This window comes from Schistocerca cancellata, chromosome 1 (genome assembly GCF_023864275.1).
Source record: "Schistocerca cancellata isolate TAMUIC-IGC-003103 chromosome 1, iqSchCanc2.1, whole genome shotgun sequence".
NCBI lineage: Eukaryota > Metazoa > Arthropoda > Insecta > Orthoptera > Acrididae > Schistocerca > Schistocerca cancellata.
In genome coordinates, this window is record NC_064626.1 from 1,120,811,761 (window position 1) to 1,120,831,422 (window position 19,662).

At 45.8% G+C, this 19,662-nt stretch overlaps 1 protein-coding gene across 1 annotated transcript in view; it reads left to right on the forward strand.

Moving 5' to 3' along the window:
- LOC126092356 (rap guanine nucleotide exchange factor 6-like) overlaps positions 1-19,662 on the forward strand; it is a 356,519-nt gene that overhangs the window by 186,787 nt on the left and 150,070 nt on the right. Inside the window, exon 3 of the mRNA XM_049907901.1 lies at positions 748-831. Coding sequence (XP_049763858.1) covers positions 748-831 — 84 coding nt within the window. The remainder of the gene's footprint in view (positions 1-747; positions 832-19,662) is intronic.

Here is a 19,662-nt window from a genome sequence, read left to right on the forward strand (position 1 = left end):
AGAGAGAGAGAGAGAGAGAGAGAGACCTTTGTGTATGGGTCTGCCAGTCATCGCTTCATCAAGGACATAGTCTGCCTGCATTACGCGCCGATGCAATAGCAGAAAGAATATACAACTGTCTGTGTGCAGCCTAGTATTGTGTTTTTTAGAGCAAATTCTTTCTGGGATCTTGGACCACTACTCTTACCCAGTGCTGCTATAATGCTAATAATTGAATGAATGCCTGAAATCATCTGCATGTTTCAGAATGAAATGTCTTCATGTTGGTCTCTTTGTATTTAAAACAAATTCTAAAAATGGTAAATCGCTTGCGCTTCAGCCGTACTCCGCTACCTGTGGGAGAGGAGCAAACTCTGACATCGTCCTCCCATAATTTATGGTGAACACTTGCGCGTCGGTCGTAGCTTTCACACGCTATGATACGGCGTCGCTACTGTTACTTAAAATAGACCGAAGTCAGATCGGCCACTCACGACACACTAATTGGTAAATACTTGTAATCAATTTAAAATCAATGAAGCTATTCTATGCCACGTACATGTAATTATCTATTTACGTTGTTCCCTGTCATTATAATTTTTGTCCCACTGTAAAATGACTGTATTGAGTATTATTGGTTTATAGTCAAAAAGGTATGATTTCGTATATGTTTGAATCTTGCTGTTTACACTTCATAAACTGCACAGTGTATGTTTGCACGTGCTGATTTGTGAGAGTAAGTGAACCAATCAGGTGTTCTGTTGGCAGCACTGGCGAACTGTCGACGTGCTGGTACATCCTGCTGTCCGGTTCCGTGTTCATCGATGGCTCCATGTTCCTGCCGCGATCCAGGTCAGTGCGCACCGCAGAACACACTATACTATACGTAAATAATAATGTCTAGGAGTTGAAAACTGCAGATACTTACCGCGAATATCCAAAAGCAGCACCCAGTTCTGAGAGACGCCACATAATACCCACATCAAATAACAAATTACAAGCAGCAGGTATTTTCTGTGATCTGTCAAAGCCATTTGATTGTGTGAACCACAACATCCTTTTAAATAAATTAGAATCCTATGGTGTCACGGACAGTGCCGCAAAATGGTTAGTCATACCTCGCTAACAGGAAACAAAGGGTGACAGTGCAAGGGACTAGTGAATTAAGTCATCAGTCATCATGAGAATGGGAAGAAATTACATGTGGTGTCCCACAAGGATCCATTTTAGGGCCATTGCTTTTTCTTGTGTACATTAATGATCTCTCATTAGTTACACTGCCAGAAGCAGAGTTCGTTTTGTTTGCAGATGACACAAGTATTGCAATAAATAGTATGTCGAGTGTAGTTCTAGAAAGATCTGCTAATAAAATTTTCATGGATATTAATAAATGGTTTAAAGCCAACTCACCGACATTAAACTTCGAAAAGACTCACTATATGCAATTCAGAACCTGTAAGAGGTTTCCACCCAGCATATGCATAAAGTATGAAGAAGAGCAGATAGAAGAGGTTCACAGTCTTGAATTCCTGGGATTACAACTTAATAATAAATTCAATTGGGAGGAGCACACCACAGAATTGCAGAAACGCCTTCAAGTCAAACAAAAGTTTTCAGAGTCCAAAAGCGTGTAATACGTATTATTTGTGGAGTAAATTCACGGACGTCCTGTAGAAACCTTTTCAAAGAACTGGGTATACTAATTACTGCCTCTCAGTATATCTACTCCTTAATGAAATTTGCCCTAAATAATATATCTCTTTTTTCCAACAAACAGCTCAGTTCATACATACAATACCAGGAACAAAAATGATCTGCACAAGGACTTAAAAACACTTATTTTAGTTCAAAAAGGGTCCACTACTCAGGAACATTCATCTTCAATAATTTGCCAGCAAACATAAAAAATTTAGTTACAAATAAAGATCAATTTCTTCTACTCCACTGCCGAATTTTTTAATAAAAACAAATGATGTATTGTATGTATTCATACTATTAGTATTGTTATTTCAGCTTAAAAAAATTGATATGTTCCACATCCACGAGGATCTCCTCAGCACGGATCTATGGAACGAAAAACTAATCTCATCCCAATACTGTCAGAAAATGAAGCGATGTACATCTCTGGGAGTGACAGTATTACCATCTACCGTGTCTACCCCCTTAACCAAATTAAAAACCTATTTAGATAATTATTTTCTGCTTTTTTTTACGCCTGCGTATGCGAAATTTTTCAATAGATTTCGAACATATTTATGAGAATATGACAGAAACATTTGTCATATTTCAGGTTTTGTCTTCACCTGAGCCAACCAGTATATTGCTATGTCCTTCATGTATCTCTCGAAAGTACGAAAGCTGAAATTAGAAATATTGCAGCTCATGCGGAGGCTTACCGGCAATCCTTCTTCCTGCGAACCGTGCGCGACTGAAAGTGCAAATAGTTGCTTATTATTTAATTGTATACGACAAAAGTTGCTGAGGAAGGATAAAATACTAAGTTTGACTTGCTAAGGTAGTTGTCGGAGAGTAGTGATAAGAAAAATAGTGCCTTCGGGACAACTACTGCTCTGGAATATCGAGTTGTTCTATATATGGATGGCAGCTAGGAGCAGTTGCGCCAATTTTGAACTTCGAAGTTCAAAAGGTTGCTTGAAAGGCACAGTCGGCCAGAAGTGAGGCAACAATGAAACGTTGCCAACGGAAAGTAAACAAAATTCGTCGTGGTAGAAGCGAGACAGTCTGTGAAGAGTATCGTACTCAGTCTTACAGACCATTTTAATAGAAAAAGTATTCTGCTGAGTAATCACTACTAGAATATTACGGGTTAATGTCAACCCACCATTTAAATTTGAAGTTTGTATGTCTACAGCTGATATAGTTTGTTTTGAACAACTTGTTGTAATGTGGGTCCACAGTTTCAATAAATTAACTGACGTTATCTCCCACTTGTGGTTGTAACTATTTTTATTGCTTTATTGCGATTTTGGCTAATGCGAAGTGTAAGATGCGATACCATACTGAGACGTACAAACTGGTAAAAAATAACGATATCCTTGCAGGTCTGTATCACCATTGATTGTAATAGTCAACGGCTGTTATCAATTAAATAGGTGACATGTGTTGGTTACATGAAGGTTGAAGCCACTGAACGTAGAGAATTGATAATAGCCGTCCACTTCATTACGTGCGGACTAAAGGAAGTGCACTGATCAGCCACAATATCAACTATCAAATAAGCGGTGTGCCTACATCTGACATATCAGCGGCGACGCGTTGTGGCAAGGATGCAATGAGACCTTGCTAGGTCGCTGGAGGTAGTTGTCACCACATCTACACACGTGTTACCTAATTCCCGTAATTTTGGGGAGTGGGGCGATGAACTCTGACGCCACCAGACGTGTTCCGTCGGGTTCAGACGTGGCGAGTTGAGGGGCCCAGCACACCAGTTGGAACTCACCACACTGATGCTCCTGGCCTTGAGACATGCCGCGTTATCTTGTTGAAAAATGCGACTGCCGTTGTGTAACAAGATTGTCATGAAGGGGTGGACATGGTACGACACTCTTTGGTCGTCAAATGCCTTGCACGAGCTCCACTGGACTATGGATGTCCACATAAATGTTCTCCAGAGCAGAATGGAGCCGCTGCCAGCTTGTCTCCGTTTCGCAGTATAGGTGTCAGGAGCTTTTCCCATGCAAGCCGACGGATTCGCGCCCTCCCACGGGCGTGATGGAGGTGGTTTCGGGATTCATTCCGAGCGGAACTGGGTTGGAGGGATCAGATAGTGCTACCGAAGGTACTCCCCGCCACACACCCTCAGGTGGCTTGAAGAGTGTGATGTAGACGTAGATTCATCAGACTATGCAACGCTCTGTCACTGCGCCAGCGTCCAGTGCCGATGGTCACGTGCCCAGTTCGGTGTTGTTGCCAATGTCATGCTTTTGACATTGACACGTGCATGGGTCGTCGGCTGTGGAGCCCCATCGTCAGCAGTGTTCGGTGCCCCGTATGTTCGGACTTGTACTCTGCCCAGCATTAAAGTCTGACATTGGTTTCGCCACAGTTCGCCGCCTGTCCCGTTTTACCAGTCTGGCCAGCTTACGATATCCTACCTCTGTAGTGAGGGGTGGTCGCCCAGTTTCACGGCGTCTGGACGTGGTTTCACCTTGGTTCCGCCATGTATTAAAAACACCACAGCACTCCTCGAAGACCCGCCAACTCGTGCAGTTTCCGAAATGCTCGTGCAGAGTCTCCGGGACATGACAATCTGCCCTCGGTTTAACTAAGACAGATCCCGCGCCTCTCCCACTCTATACACGGACACCTCGCTCACTGACATCGATAGCAGGTAGGTGGTCACAATGTTCTGGGGGGATCCGTCTTGCGCTAATACCCCGTTACGCAAGTGTGGCGCATTGTCAAAAGAGAGTACATGTTTCGGGTGTGCTGCAGACACAATTAAGCTGCTGTAAGCATAACACGTGCATCGCAGCGTGAGCGAAGTGACGCAGATGTCGGAAAAGAACTCCTAAGGTAAAGTACTTTGGACAATAAGATCCATGTGGGCCAAACGTAAAAAATGCACACAGTCGCCGTGGAATTTTGACAGTCTGTAGAGCACATGCAATGTGGCTACAAGCCGTCGCGAAATGGTACCAACAATTCAACGAAGGCGGCACAGACGAAGGTAATGCTGAGCGGAAGTCCAGGTGTTGCATCGTGCGATTCACATCTTTTCGGCGAGCTGAAGGAACATCTGGATGGAGGAAGAAGAGCTTCTTGAACGGTTAGGACGTTCACACGTCTGAGACGGCTCCGAGACCAAAGTGCAGATTTCCGTGGTCGAGGTAGACGATTAGTAGTCAGCTCCAACCGTTCATTGTTTACCGAGACTTGGTGACGACATTGGAAAAAGAGTGTCACGTATCTGTGTCACTGTGAAGTGTAGTGCAGCAGTGAATAAGTTGCTTGGCCTGCCGTGATAATGTGGAACTTAATTTTCGAAGTCCCTCAGACCATCAAGAGTGAAACAGCCCTACAAAGATGTCATTTGAACCTGTTTCTATGCTGTAGTATGGCATCTTATCTTATAAATTTGCTTTACTTCACGTGTATGGTCAAAAATTTTTGTCACCAGATTATCGGTTTCGGTCTGTAACGACCATCTTCAGATCTATAAAACAGACCTGAAGATGGTCATTATAGACTGAAACCGGTAGTCTAGTAATATAAAAATTTGTGACCATAGACGTGAAGTAAAAGAAATTTATTCTATTTTCGGGTCACTATTCAATTCGCGATCATGTCGCAGCTTTTGAATCTAATATTATGTCTGACAATTGCGCATAAGCCGAAATTGCAGGAGCGCAATAAAAGCAGTTACAGAAAAAAGCGGAAAATGTCATTTAAGTCATAGTGAACATGACTGGACATACGAGCAATGAACCACACATGCGTGCGAGCGCCCCCCCCCACACACACACACACACACACAGACACACAGACACACACACACACACACACACACACACACACACACACACACACAGTATAGAGAATGGGGAAGTGAGATTCAGAGATTCAGAGAGAGAGAGAGAGAGAGAGAGAGAGAGAGAGAGAGAGAGAGAGAGAGCGAGAGAGCGGAGAGCAGGGGAGGGAAGGGAAAGATAAAAAATAGAGGGGGGAATGAGCTATACGTATGAGAGATGAAGGGAGCTAGTACCCCATTCCTCTCCCGCTGCTTTGAGGTGGGGTCGGCACCGCAGGTACCGGAAGTGAGGTTTGTAGCGCCTGTGTTGCACCCTGTAGCCTTTCGGAATGCGTTTCATTCCGTTTCTTTCTCGTTTTTCACGCACATGCTGCCAACGGGAGTGTGGTGCTTGACGGAACATCCGCCATCCCAACCCGCCCCCTCCCCCTCCCCCGCTCTATTTTTCCGCCGTCAGCCACGGGGCAGAGATTAAATTTTTTGCGCCCTCCGTGGCGGGCTCCGTGATGCATACGAAATGCGGACATCCGCCCACGCGTGGACACGTGTCCCTCCTCTGTCACACGTCTGGTTTTTTCGCCTTTTTTATCTGGCGCCCGCCGCCTCCAGTACGAAGGCAGGTGTCTCGCAGCTCGTCAGACCTGACTGCTGGCGGACACCAGGGTATTGTGCTACTGCTGTTGAACTTCGCTGTCGGAAGCCTCTCTACCGGCTGTACTGTGCAAGCCCGCATCTCGTGGTCGTGCGGTAGCGTTCTCGCTTCCCACGCACGGGTTCCCGGGTTCGATTCCCGGCGGGGTCAGGGATTTTCTCTGCCTCGTGATGGCTGGGTGTTGTGTGCTGTCCTTAGGTTAGTTAGGTTTAAGTAGTTCTAAGTTCTAGGGGACTGATGACCATAGAAGTTAAGTCCCATAGTGCTCAGAGCCATTTTTGTACTGTGCAACGAAATACAGCATTATAGCCACAGTCCTCTTGTGAAATGGGCGTGATATTGTCAGTGGAAAAAAGGGGAAGGGAAGAGCACAAATTAATGGTTAATAGTATACAGTCTGCCTTCATAGAGTGCTCATTTAAGTTAAATTCGCTTTATTTTTCTGCATCTAAATTTGTACTTCGCGAACCACTGTGGAGCGTGGCAGGTGGTACTGTATTCTGTACCATGTATTAAGGTTCCTTGCCGTTACTATAGTTTAATTTTATGTACACGATCTCTTTCAATTCGATTAGTAGACGACAGAAGAAATTAGTTTATTTAACGAAGTATACTCCTACACAATGGTGGTAGTATGTTGGTCGACGAAGTCATCATGTCTGAAATTACGAACTTAAAAGGGAGGCAAGATAGAAAACATATCCAACAGTTACTAACGTACAGGAACTCTGAAGCCGCTTGCACCCGCCAGTCTCTGACACTGTCACAGAAAATAGTGCACAAAAAATGTGATGTAATAGAGACCACAAAAAACTTTGCATTCGTCCAGAACATAAATGTAATATAGACACGGATTACCAGCCCACCAGCTGCAACTTAAGTCTCTTATTTACGCGGACGATCTATCGCCTGGTACGCAAGCACAAGCTTTTGAAGAAATTATTGCTTCAAACGGCTATCAACATCAGATTCTTGCACAAAACTGTATTACATTCCTTTGTTATACTATCAGTCAGTCTTGTACCATCATCTGGTACGAAACAATGAACACTGCAACTCACATGTCACACGTGTAGCCCCTATGTCAGAATTTGTGTGATTTTATGAGTTACATTGCTGTTATTTCGTATCATATGGTAGTCTAAGACTGAAACCTGTAGTACAATAAAGGAATTTAGTACAGCTTTGTCTCATGAGCTTTTTTAAAAAAAACTTTCGAAGATCTTGAAAACAAAATCCACACTGCTCTGACACCTTGGACACACTTTACAAATGAAATAGATTATATCCAAATGTAGACAAAATTCGGACAGGCGCATTCAACTGGAATATAAGACCCGGAGCCACCTAAATATCTTCACCGTCTGGGAGCTACCATTGACAGAATCTTGCCTGTCAAATCATGTTGTCAGAACACGAGACAAAAATCACCACACGTAACAACCTGAAGGCTACCTAACGCATCATCGAGGTGCGCATCCTTCCACGCATTAACTCTTCCGTTATGCTACGTATTATCCAGGACTATGTCCCGATCTGCAGACATCTGTAAACTACCAGCAGCTAGGTGGCGACTTTGGCAGTGAAGGAGCTTTTAGAGTACCGTGTAAGATCCCCCACTTTCTTAATAAACATCCAGATGTGTCTCACCTTAGTTCATAGGAGGTGGACGTGCTTTCTCATCCGAGACTCTCAGACATTATGACAATCCGTCCTCGGACTTTCTTACTGAGTGGTCGCCTAGAATTTCTTGCTCTCCGTTCTGCCGCAAAACTTGCGTAGTTGTCCCTCGGACAAGCAGTATGAGCGCCATCGGATTCTTTGAAAAGTGCAACTCTATATCCTGTAATTTCTAAATGATGAAGCTGGAAGCTATATCGCTTGAAATAACGTTCGTGGATGCCCTGTCGATGTGTTTATTTACTAAAGAGCCATTATCTGACAATAATGAAATACTCCATCTCTTTTAACTCAAAACTATCAATTTCTGAGAGCATGGTCTTAAGACGATCTAGATCGATCCTGCCGGCGATTGGCGACTGTGGCCCCCAGTCTATCTTACTCCCTGCTCTCCGTTCTTCAATACTGTCTGTCCTCGTCGAATAATACTGATATCCCACACGTGATATAAAATGTTGATCTGGAAAATAGGGAAATAAAATCTAATGTAAAAAAAGGGGTACACTATAACCGCCAGTGAAACCACACTGTTGTCAAAACAGCTGGGGAGGAAAGATGTTCCTTCCCCAGGCATGGGTCCAGCCTAGAAGCAGTACCAGATGGCGTGGCAGAAGGATGCAAGATCTAGTGATATATCAAGTGAATCAGATGTGGAGTGGCCTTAGTGACTGTCCTTCTGCAGAGCGTGTTTGACGCGTGATCTGTAGCCTAACATGTGGAACACCGAGCGAGGTGCCGCGTGGCAGGTCGTCGTGAAACGTCCCTTTGATCTGTCTCGGAACTTCGGGGACAGAATCCACGTACTCTCAAGCCGTCAAGCTCCTCCTCCGATACTATCTGGTACCTCGCAGGATCGCCAATACGAGCTCGGATACAAGCGTCATGTTGACAAGAATTCAATCCACTTTCGAAGTAGAAGGTAGAATTTATGAAAATTAACTCTGTAATCTCTCATTTGCCTTTGCTTAACACCTTCTGCAAGTATTTGGATGAAAAGTTCTCGGCAAACTTGCCTCGTCAATTTCGGATAAAAAACAAAGCTTCTGATGATAGTCAGGGGCTATCGTCGAAAGCTGGGGAATTTATCCGAATTTGACGCCGAAAGTTCACTGAGAACTTTTTATCTAGGTACGTCGTCGCAAAACTTTGTAGCCATTCTTCGCGTATTTGTTCGGGTTATATCCAAACAGCTGTACCTCTGTAACCAATCAAAACTGGACTTTGGTTATATACAGTGAGGAGAAAAAAGTCCTGGGATACCTCCTAACATCGTGTCGGACTTATGTTTGCTCGATGTAGTGCAGCAACTCTACGTGACATGCACTCAGCAAGTCGTTGGAAGTCCCATGCAGAAAAACTGAGTCATGCTGCCTCTATAGGGTCCATAATTGCGAAGATGTTGCCGGTGCAGGATTTTATGCATGAACTGGCCTCTCGATTATGTCCCACAAGTGATCGATTGGATTCTTCGGGAGATCTGGGTGGCCAAATTATTCGCTCCAATGGTGGGGTCATGTTACACGAATGGGAGAAGCAAGGTTACCCAAGAGACTCATGGATTCAGCAGTAGAGGGTAGGAGGAGTCGGGGCAGACCGAGGAGAAGGTACCTGGATTCGGTTAAGAATGATTTTGAAGTAATAGGTTTAACATCAGAAGAGGCACCAATGTTAGCACTGAATAGGGGATCATGGAGCAGTATAAGGGGGGCTATGCTCCAGACTGAACGCTGAAAGGCATAATCAATCTTAGATGATGATGATGATGATGATGATGATGATGATGATGATGATGATGATGATTGTCCAGAAAGTTCTTCAAACCATTTGCGAACAGTTATGGGCCGGTGGCAGGGTGCGTTGCCATTCGTAAAAATTCCATCAGCGTTTGTGAAAGTGAAGTCCATGAATGGCTGCAAATGGTCTCAAAGTAGCAAAGCATAGTCATTTCCAGTCAATGACCTGTTCAGTTGGACCAGAGGACCCAGTCCGTTATATGCAAATACAGTCACAGCATTATGGAGCTACCACCGGCTTGCGCAGTGCCTTGTTGACAATTTGGGTCCATGGTTTCGTGCTATCTGCGCCTCACCATCAGCTGTTACGAACTGAAATCGGACTCACCTGACCAGGCCACGGTTTTCCACTCGTCTAGGGTCCAATCGATACGGTCAGAAGCCTGGGAGAGGCGCTGCAGACGATCTCGTGCTGTTAGCGAAGGCTTCCGCGTCAGTCGTCTGGTGCCTGGTCGCCGCACTGTCGTAATGGACACGCTCGTCGCATGTCCCACATTGATTGATGCGGTTATTTCACGTACAGTTGCTTGTCTGTTAGCACTGACACCTCTACGCAAACGCTGCTGCTATCGGTCGTTATGTAAAGGCCGTTGGCCACTGCGTTGTCCGTGATGAGAGGTAATGTCTGAAATGTGATGTTCTCGGCACACTCTTGACACTCTGGATCACAGAATATTGAATTCTCCAACAATTTCCGAAGAGGAATGTCCCATGCTTCTAGCTCCATCTGCCATTTCGCGTTCAAAGTCTGTTAATTCCCGTCGTGCGGCCATAATCACGTCGGATAGTTTTTGACATGAATCATCTACATCTACATAGATACACTGCAAATCACATTTAAGTGCCTGCCAGAGGGTTCATCGAACCACCTTCACAATTCTGTATTATTCCAATGTCGTACAGCGCGCTGAAAGAACGAACACCTATATCTTCCCGTACGAGCTGTGATTTCCCTTATTTTATCGTGGTGATAGTTTCTCCCTATGTAGGTCAGTGTCAACAAAATATTTTCGCATTCGGAGGAAAAAGTTGGTGACTGGAATTCCGTGAGAAGTTTCCGTCGTAACGAAAAACGCCTCTCTTTTAATGACGTCCAGCCCAAATCCTGTATCATTTCTGTGACAATCTCTCCCATATTTCGCGATAATACAAAACGTGCTGCCTTTCTTTGAACTTTTTCGATGTACTCCGTCAGTCCTATCTGGTAAGGATCCCACACCGCACAGCAGTATTCGAAAAGTGGACGGACAAGCGTAGTGTAGGCAGTCTCCTTGGTTGGTCTGTTACATTTTGTAAGTGTCCCGCCAATAAAACGCAGTCTTTGGTTAGCCTTCCTCACAACTTTTTCTGTGTGTTCTTTCCAATCTAATCCGGCCGCGGTGGTCTAGCGGTTCTGGCGCTGCAGTCCGGAATCGCGGGACTGCTACGGTCGCAGGTTCGAATCCTGCCTCGGGCATGGGTGTGTGTGTGTGATGTCCTTAGGTTAGTTAGGTTTAAGTGGTTCTAAGTTCTAGGGGACTTATGACCTAAGATGTTGAGTCCCATAGTGCTCAGAGCCATTTGAACATTTTTTTCCAATCTAAGTCGTTCGTAATTGTAATTCCTAGGTATTCAGTTGAATTTTCGGCCTTTATATTTGAATGATTTATCGTGTAACAGAAATTTAACGGATTGCTTTTAGCACTCCTGTGGATGACGTCACACTTTTCGTTATTTAGCGTCAACTGCCAATTTTCGCACCATTCAGATATCTTTTCTAAATCTTTTTGCAATTCGTTTTTGTCTTCTGATCACTTTATTAGTCGATAAACGACAGCGTCATCTGCAATAACCTAAGACGGCTGCTCTGATTGTCTCCCACCTCAGTGGAGCCGGGCCGGTGTGGCCGAGCGGTTCTAGGCGGTTCAGTCTGGAACCGCGCTGCTGCTACGGTCGCAGGTTCGAATCCTGCGACGGGCATGGATGTGTGTGATGTCCTTAGGTTAGTTAGGTTGAAGTAGTTGCAAGTTCTGAGAGACTGACCTCAGATATTAAGTTCCATAGTGCTTAGAGCTATTTGAACCATTTTGAACCAGAGTGAAAATGGCAGCTCTGCCAATGCACTGCCCTTTTATACCACGTGTACGCCATACTACCGCCATCTATATACAGGGTGTTACGAAAAGGTACGGACAAACTTTCAGGAAACATTCCTCACACACAAAGAAAGAAAATATGTTATGTGGGCATGTGTCCGGAAACGCTTACTTTCCATGTTAGAGCTCATTTTATTACTTCTCTTCAAATCACATTAATCATGGAATGGAAACACACAGCAACAGAACGTACCAGCGTGACTTCAAACACTTTGTTACAGGAAATGTTCAAAATGTCCTCCGTTAGCGAGGATAAATGCATCCACCCTCCGTCGCATGGAATCCCTGATGCGCTGATGCAGCCCTGGAGAATGGCGTATTGTATCACAGCCGTCCACAATACGAGCACGAAGAATCTCTACATTTGGTACCGGCGTTGCGTAGACAAGAGCTTTCAAATGCCCCCATAAATGAAAGTCAAGAGGGTTGAGGTCAGGAGAGCGTGGAGGCCATGGAATTGGTCCGCCTCTACCAATCCATCGGTCACCGAGTCTGTTGTTGAGAAACGTACGAACACTTCGACTGAAATGTGCAGGAGCTCCATCGTGCACGAACCACATGTTGTGTCGTACTTGTAAAAGCACATGTTCTAGCAGCACAGGTAGAGTATCCCGTATGAAATCATGATAACGTGCTCCATTGAGCGTAGGTGGAAGAACATGGGGCCCAACCAAGACATCACCAACAATGCCTGCCCAAACGTTCACAGAAAATCTGTTGATGACGTGATTGCACAACTGCAACACTACCTTCCTTCAATTGGGCCAACTGGTGGTGAGTCGAGGAAGTACAGTACATACTGGCGAAACTAAAATGAGCTCTAACATGGAAATTAAGCGTTTCCGCACACATGTCCTCATAACATCTTTTGTTTATTTGTGTGTGAGGAATGTTTCCTGAAAGTTTGGCCGTACCTTTTTGCAACACCCTGTATATTCATATCGCTTTCACATGACTTTCGTCACCTCAGTGTACAGAACGTTTTATTCAAATTAGTCTATACTACTTTCTCCTAGAATAAGTACAACCCCTCCTGGGACACCACGTTTACGTACCGTGACGCTACATGGCGTGCATCCACTGGGATGCCCCACGCTTCTACTACGCGCTGTATTTAGACATCAGGAGACATTAAGAGAGCAGTAAAAGTCCCAGCGAGAGGCATCGATCGATCGCCTGGTGCAATCTTTTTGCGAGGCCACCGGAGAGGAGCGAGCCGGCGGTGCTCTTATTTGTGCGCGGCGCGTCGCCTGCCCGCCCACTGGAGCGCGTGCCCCGTGTTTGGCGGGCCGCCTCCTATCTGCCGTGATGTGAGTCACGGCGGCCGAGCCGTCCCCGCCGCCTGCGACAGGCGGCTGCTCACGCAACACCGTCTCCCGTCTCCCTGCGGCCTTACTTCTGACTGGGCGAGGTGGCGCAGTGATTAAAACACTGAGAAACGTTCCTGCTTCTCGGCGCCGGGGCCGCCGTAGCGTCGCGCAGAGTCCCGCACGCGGCCAGAATCCACGCACTCCAGCGTTACGCGGCGCGCGGTACAAATCCAGCTACGTATTATTACTGCGCACACATTCCAGGAAGCGGCATTGGATTACTTGTCTGCTCCGCTGCACTTCATAAACGGAATCGTCAGCCTCGCCTTGAGCTGCCAGGCACGGTTAAACGTATCACTGCTGTCAAAATCAACGAATGCTGTGTCACAGATAACTGCTTTCAGAAAGCTTCAGAGGCCCGCCCACTGCCCTTAGAAAACATTCACGGCTAACAGCGTTGTAGCTCACCCGAAGTGGCTCATAGCAGTTCAAATGCTTCAAATGGCTCTGAGCACTATGGGACTTAACTGCTGAGGTCATCAGTCCCTTAGAACTTAGAACTACTTAAACCTAACCAACCTAAGGACAACACATACATCCATGCCCGAGGCAGGATTCGAACCTGCGACCGTAGCAGTCGCGCGGTTCTGGACTAAAGGGCCTAGAACCGCTCGGCCACACCGGCCGGCAATCGTAGCAGTTCCTAACGCCAATTAGACATAGCTAAAGCCGACACTTAAATATCCAGCTAGGTAATGCCTCAGCCATCTGATACCATCATTTTCCGTCCAACCAGTGCACACATCCTGATGTGAATACTCGCCTACGAAAACCAGAAAGTTTTGGAACCCTCACGCTTCCTCGGGAAAAGCATTTGGGAATTCATTCATTCAGTTTTGCTCTTGTCGTGCTTGTTGTGCTCTGTGCGAGGCGACCGGGCTTCGACAGTCCTTTTGTGCAAGTTGCCTGCCGCACTCGCGAACTCACCATAAAAATGTGCTCAGAACACAACCGTACAAATGTTAAATTGATAATTACTGAGGCTACTGAGTTCCATTACCCACAAAATAAAATTAAATTAGATAGGATCCAGCTAACTTTCCTTTTTAAGAGCGAAGACTATGTTTCTCGTAATGGGACCTGTATTACGTTGGAAACAGTCACAATGAGACTGCAGGTGAGTGAGCTGGAATCCTCTGACGATATTTAGTTTTAATGGGAAGAGTCGCCTCATCAGAATTCTGTCGGAGGAAATGATGGAGTGATAAACAGTCATATTAAAGGTACCAGTTTATTTGCAGGAATCTAGTATGGTCAAGTTGAAGTTGGAGATTTACAGTTACTTTAATCAAAACTTAAATAGCAATACGTATACAGTGTAAAGAATTTTCTGAATCACCAACGTGAAAAATGCTGATTTATAAACGCGTTAGGTGCAGAATGCACTCTGAAAGACTGTAAATTGAGATAGAAATCACTTTCCGAAGTCTGGATATCTCACAAAATGGACATACGCTAGATAGCACCGACTTTTGATCCCTATATGATGGAGAAATACCGATAAGAAGCAGTCACAACTTACGAAGCAGGCTGTCAAATTCTGGGCTATGGCGCGAAAAGACAACGACAACGCTAACGCTAAACGTGACGCTTTCTCTAAAACAGCTGAAGGACTGCAAAGCTGAAGCGGGGCACTGCACAGCGACTCTCAAACGAGTCGCGCGCCGCCGCTGTGAGCTCGACCTAGCATCCATTGCCCACTCTGTACTCTCACACACTTCCAAAAATAATACTGGCAGGAGAGAAAATAGCAAGTTTTGCCACGGTGACAACTGAAAATCTTCCTCTCTCTTCCTGCACACGGTGAAATACGCAGAATTTTCTTCTCCAGCAATTGTATTCTCTGTCAACAAACTGAAAGTTGAAACTTCCCAGCAGATTAAAACTGTGTGCCGCACCGAGTCTCGAACTCGGGACCTTTGCCTTTCGCGGGCAAGTGCCCTACCATCTGAGGCCCCGAGTTCGAGTCCCGGTCTGGCATACAGTTTTAATCTGCCGGGCAGTTTCATATCAGCGCACACTCCGCTGCAGAGTGAAAAGCTCATTCTGGAAGCTGAAAGTTGGTAGTGTACTGGCCCTCGCCTTATGATTGTCGGAATGTTATCTGGCCGTGTAAATGCAGCCCGCTTCCCACGCTGTTTACAGAAACATAGCGGTGGCTCTGTTCCCTGCTTCCGCTTTTAGAACAACCTGTCGGCTTTTGTTGAAATCTCTCTAGAGCTCATGTGGTTCGCGCTGCTTTGAAAGCAATCTGGCTTTAGAGATGCCGAAAGCAGCTTACTCATGCGACCACTGCCTGTCAGAGTTCTTGGTGGGAAACTTCGCGAACTTCAACAATCGCCTACCCACCGCCTAAAACTTCAGGTGACACGTCTTGCGACATTTCAACAACTGGCAGAAACATGATCTAAAATGGCAGAATTCACAGGCGTTGCTTTTCTATTCAGAAAGTTTATGAGAATGCAAAATAAAATCATTATATGTAGTCGCCTAGCGACATGCGGCAAACCAGTATCGCCACATTGTGTACTGGAAGAAATCAGAATACTCTCGGATCAGCACCTCCTCTCCAAAGAACCTACAACGCGATCATTCAGGAGGGCTGCCGGTGTTTCCCTCGATTTCGCTCCAGTCGACTCGAAGAAATTCTATTTACATACAGGCTTTTCAGTCAACTAACCTTACCTGAAGACTTCAGGCATTTTCGTGGGCATTTACAGCTCCCATTTACGGCAGCCCCCTGCAGAGTTCTGCCTCTCGTCAGGACGTACTGTAAATAGATTTTCGACAATTGCTAAACACACTTGCCGTCTGCGAACACGAACTACTACTCCTGATTCCTGAAAGACCAATACATCACTCCAGGATGTACAAATCACTCGCCTTTTCATCACAGACCACATGCCAGCTGCGACTTCCCTAGCAGCCGAGAGGACTACCCCACGACAGAGCCAGGAAAGATACACTGAAGTGCCAAAGAAACTGATACAGGCGTGCGTATTCAAATACAGAGATATGTAAACAGGCAGACTGCGGCGCTGCGGTCAGGAACGCCATTATAAGACAAGAAGTGTTTGGCGCAGTTGTTAGTTCGGTTATTGCTGCTACAATGGTAGTTGTCAAATTTTGAGTCTGGACTTGATGTTTTAGTCGGCACACAGCGATGAGAGACAGCATCTTCGAGGTAGCGATGCAGTGGGGATTTTCCCATACGACCATTTCGCGAGTGTACCGTCAATATCAGGAATCCGGTAAAACACTGCTGCAGCCGGAAAAAAGTCCTGCAAGAACGGGACCAGTGACGACTGAAGACAATCGTTCAACGTGACAGAAACGCAACACTTCCGCAAATTGCTGCAGATTTCAGTGCTTGGCCACCAAGTGTCAGCGTGCGAAACACTCAACGAAACATCATCGGTATGGGCTTTCGTAGCCTAAGGTCTACTCGTGTATCCTTGATGACTGCACGACACAAAGCTTTACGCCTCGCCCGGTCCCGTCAACGCCGACATTGGACTGTTTATGACTGGAAATATTTTGCCTGGTCGGACGAGTCTCGTTTCAAATTGCATCCAGCGGATCGACATGTACCTGTATGGAGACAACGTCATGAACCCAAGCCTCCTGCATGTCAGCAGGGAACTGTTCAAGCAGGTGGAGGCTCTGTAATGGTGTGGGGCGTGTGCAGTTGGAGCGATATGGGACGCCTGATGCGTCTAGATAAGACTCTGACAGGTGACACCTACGTAAGCATCCATTCATGTCCATTGTGAATTTCGACGGACTTGGACAATTCTTGCAGGACAGTGTGACACCCCATACTTCCAGAATTGCTACAGAGTGGCTCCAGGAATACTCTTCTGAATTTAAACGCTTCCGCTGGCCACCAGACTCCTCAGAAGTGAACACTATTGAGCAAATCTGGGATGCATTGCAACGTGCTGTTCAGAAGAGATCGCCACCCCGTCGTACTCTTACGGATTTATGGACTGCCCTGCAGGATTCATGGTGTCAATTCCCTCCAGCACTACTTCAGACATTAGTCGGGTCTATGCCACGTCGTAGTGCGGCGCTCCTGCGTGCTCACGGGGTCCCTGCACGATATTGTCAGTGTACGTTACAATTGGACTTGCATCCGCTGTATGTACGTGTTATTTTCTGTGTTTTATTGTCCCTGTTAATACATATCGATAAAACGAATATTGTACTAGACACTTTGGGATTGCTCTTTCAAATGGTCTCGTAAATTCCGTTTTTGCCGGCCGGTGTAGCCGTGCGGTTCTAAGCGCTTCAGTTTGGAACCACGTGACCGCTACGGTCGCAGGTTCGAATCCTGCCTCGGGCATGGATGTGTGTGATATCCTTAGGTTAGTTAGGTTTAAGTAGTTCTGAGTTCTAGGGGACTGATGACCTCAGAAGTTAAGTCCCATAGTGCTCAGAGCCATTTGAACCATTCCGTTTTAAAAATCTATTTGTTTGTAATGGAAAACAAACCGACGCTTTCCGTCAACAATGGGCGTCGCATGAAAGGTGTGGTGTGCACTGTTTGTTCGTGCCAACTCCATCTATAGGTTTACATTGCAAAAACGAAATTGCAAATATCTGCCGAAACGGCAGATAAAATGCGCCTGAAGACTTTTAGTAGAGACCCTGCGTGCGTGCTTGTGTACACACATCATGTTAACCTTATATCAAGCTAGTTTTAAGTTGCAGTCGGGGACAAGAAGTGTGTGTGTGTGCCCGATGGAAGGTGCCTTCGTCTCGCCCTCGGAGCTTCACTATCGTCTCATTAACGGACGCGGCAAGAAACCATGAGCTCTTAGCGATGTGCGACGTGCGAGACAAATTATGCGACGGACTTCTCCAAAGGCTGGCTAGGGAAACGTTTATCAGTCGACCAGATTAGTTCTCTGTACTACTATTCACATAAAATCAGTCTAAATAAGGGTCACGAGCTCGCGTATAGTGTTAAATTGGTCAGTGCTCCGATACCAATGGTTCATGTACTGTAGCCATCGAACTGCATTCAACAAGATAACGAGATCGGAACACTGGTCTGGAAAATTTGCGGTTTAAACAGTTCGCACACACACATAATGTCGTAGGCTTCCGCGGCCGGTGTCACTTTAGGTAAAATAATTTCAGGTAGTGGTCCGCGTCATTGTATCTACTAAAACAGCCGACATTTCGTCCGATTTGCTGCTGTCGCAGTGAAGATGACCGCAGCGAGTCGGTCGAAACGTTGGCGGTTCCGCTGATTTAGTAGATACAATGACGGGGTCCACTACCCGAAATTATTTTATGCTAAAGTTCATACACAGCTTTCAGCTGTCTCCTAGTTACTTCTGTCGATAATCTCCACAAAGACGAAACAAGAGAACAGTATGGAGTCAATAGGTAAAAAAGACATACAAAAATACCATGCTTCAAGATTCCGCGGGAACAAATTTGATTTCTGGGTTCAACTGGGCCTCGCCAAGCGTGTCACTTTCACCCAGCACCCCTGCCAGCTAGCTAATGGGTCCACAATCACACAGAGGCCCCTTCCTACCTAGCTCCTCAACACACTGTGAACTGCAACACTGGCTCAGAAAACTGGAAAATGGCTAAACAGAATTCCACGCCCACACACAGCGATATGGTTTCTGTTCTTCCAGTATTCCTGTATTTGGAAAGAAGCTGTTCAGCGCTGAGGATTACTCTTTTGATGTACGAAACACTCTGCCTCCACAGGGCTCACGACTTGTCTCATAGATCTGCGAGAGCTTTCCTTCCATTTACAGGAGCGCCAAGGATCTCTGAGATTGTCTGCAAGATCCGAATATTCAAATAGCCTCACAATGCAGAGCCTTCCATAGGAATCCCTGTAGGGCGCTACTTTCTACCAGAAGTTTGCTGCAGCATGGGAACTGACTAAACCGTACACCAGCTTAGTGGGTATTGACCGCGGATTGCTTTTGAGGTACTTCAAAAAGAACAAGCCATTGAGGTGAACCTATAGCTCGTCCAGCGGTGCATGTCCGACCTATTGCTCGATGTTAGAAAAAAGCGTAAGTAGTCTGGTAGTCGGAGAAAGCATCCCGCTGGTCGACGTCGTTACAAGTTGTAGGCAAAATTCATCAAACGCGTACAGAATGTCTGCAAGGCGCTACGGCATCCTCGTTTAATTGTGCCGTGCCATCACTACTTGGAGGTGTTTCGGATGTCTCAGAGAAGAGGACCCATCAATACTTGTAAAAAAGAAGAGTACCGACAAACAATTTGTTCGTTTCTTACTATGGTGAAACCGATTACTAGCTGTGACAGGTATTTTTATTTATTATTACAATGACTTTGAAATTCGAGATCTGTTACAGTATATTGTGCGACTGTTCAAGACGACTTTGAATATGACGTTTTGAGAGACAACGTCCAGCTATAATTTTCTAGCTGCTGGACGTAATCAGACCTACATCCTTCACACCAACTTCATCGGAAAACAGCCTCACAGGGTAACCATAGTCTTCGATTAGCAAGTCCACGACAAAAAGGAGTCCTCAGAAGGCGACCGTAATTGAGAATA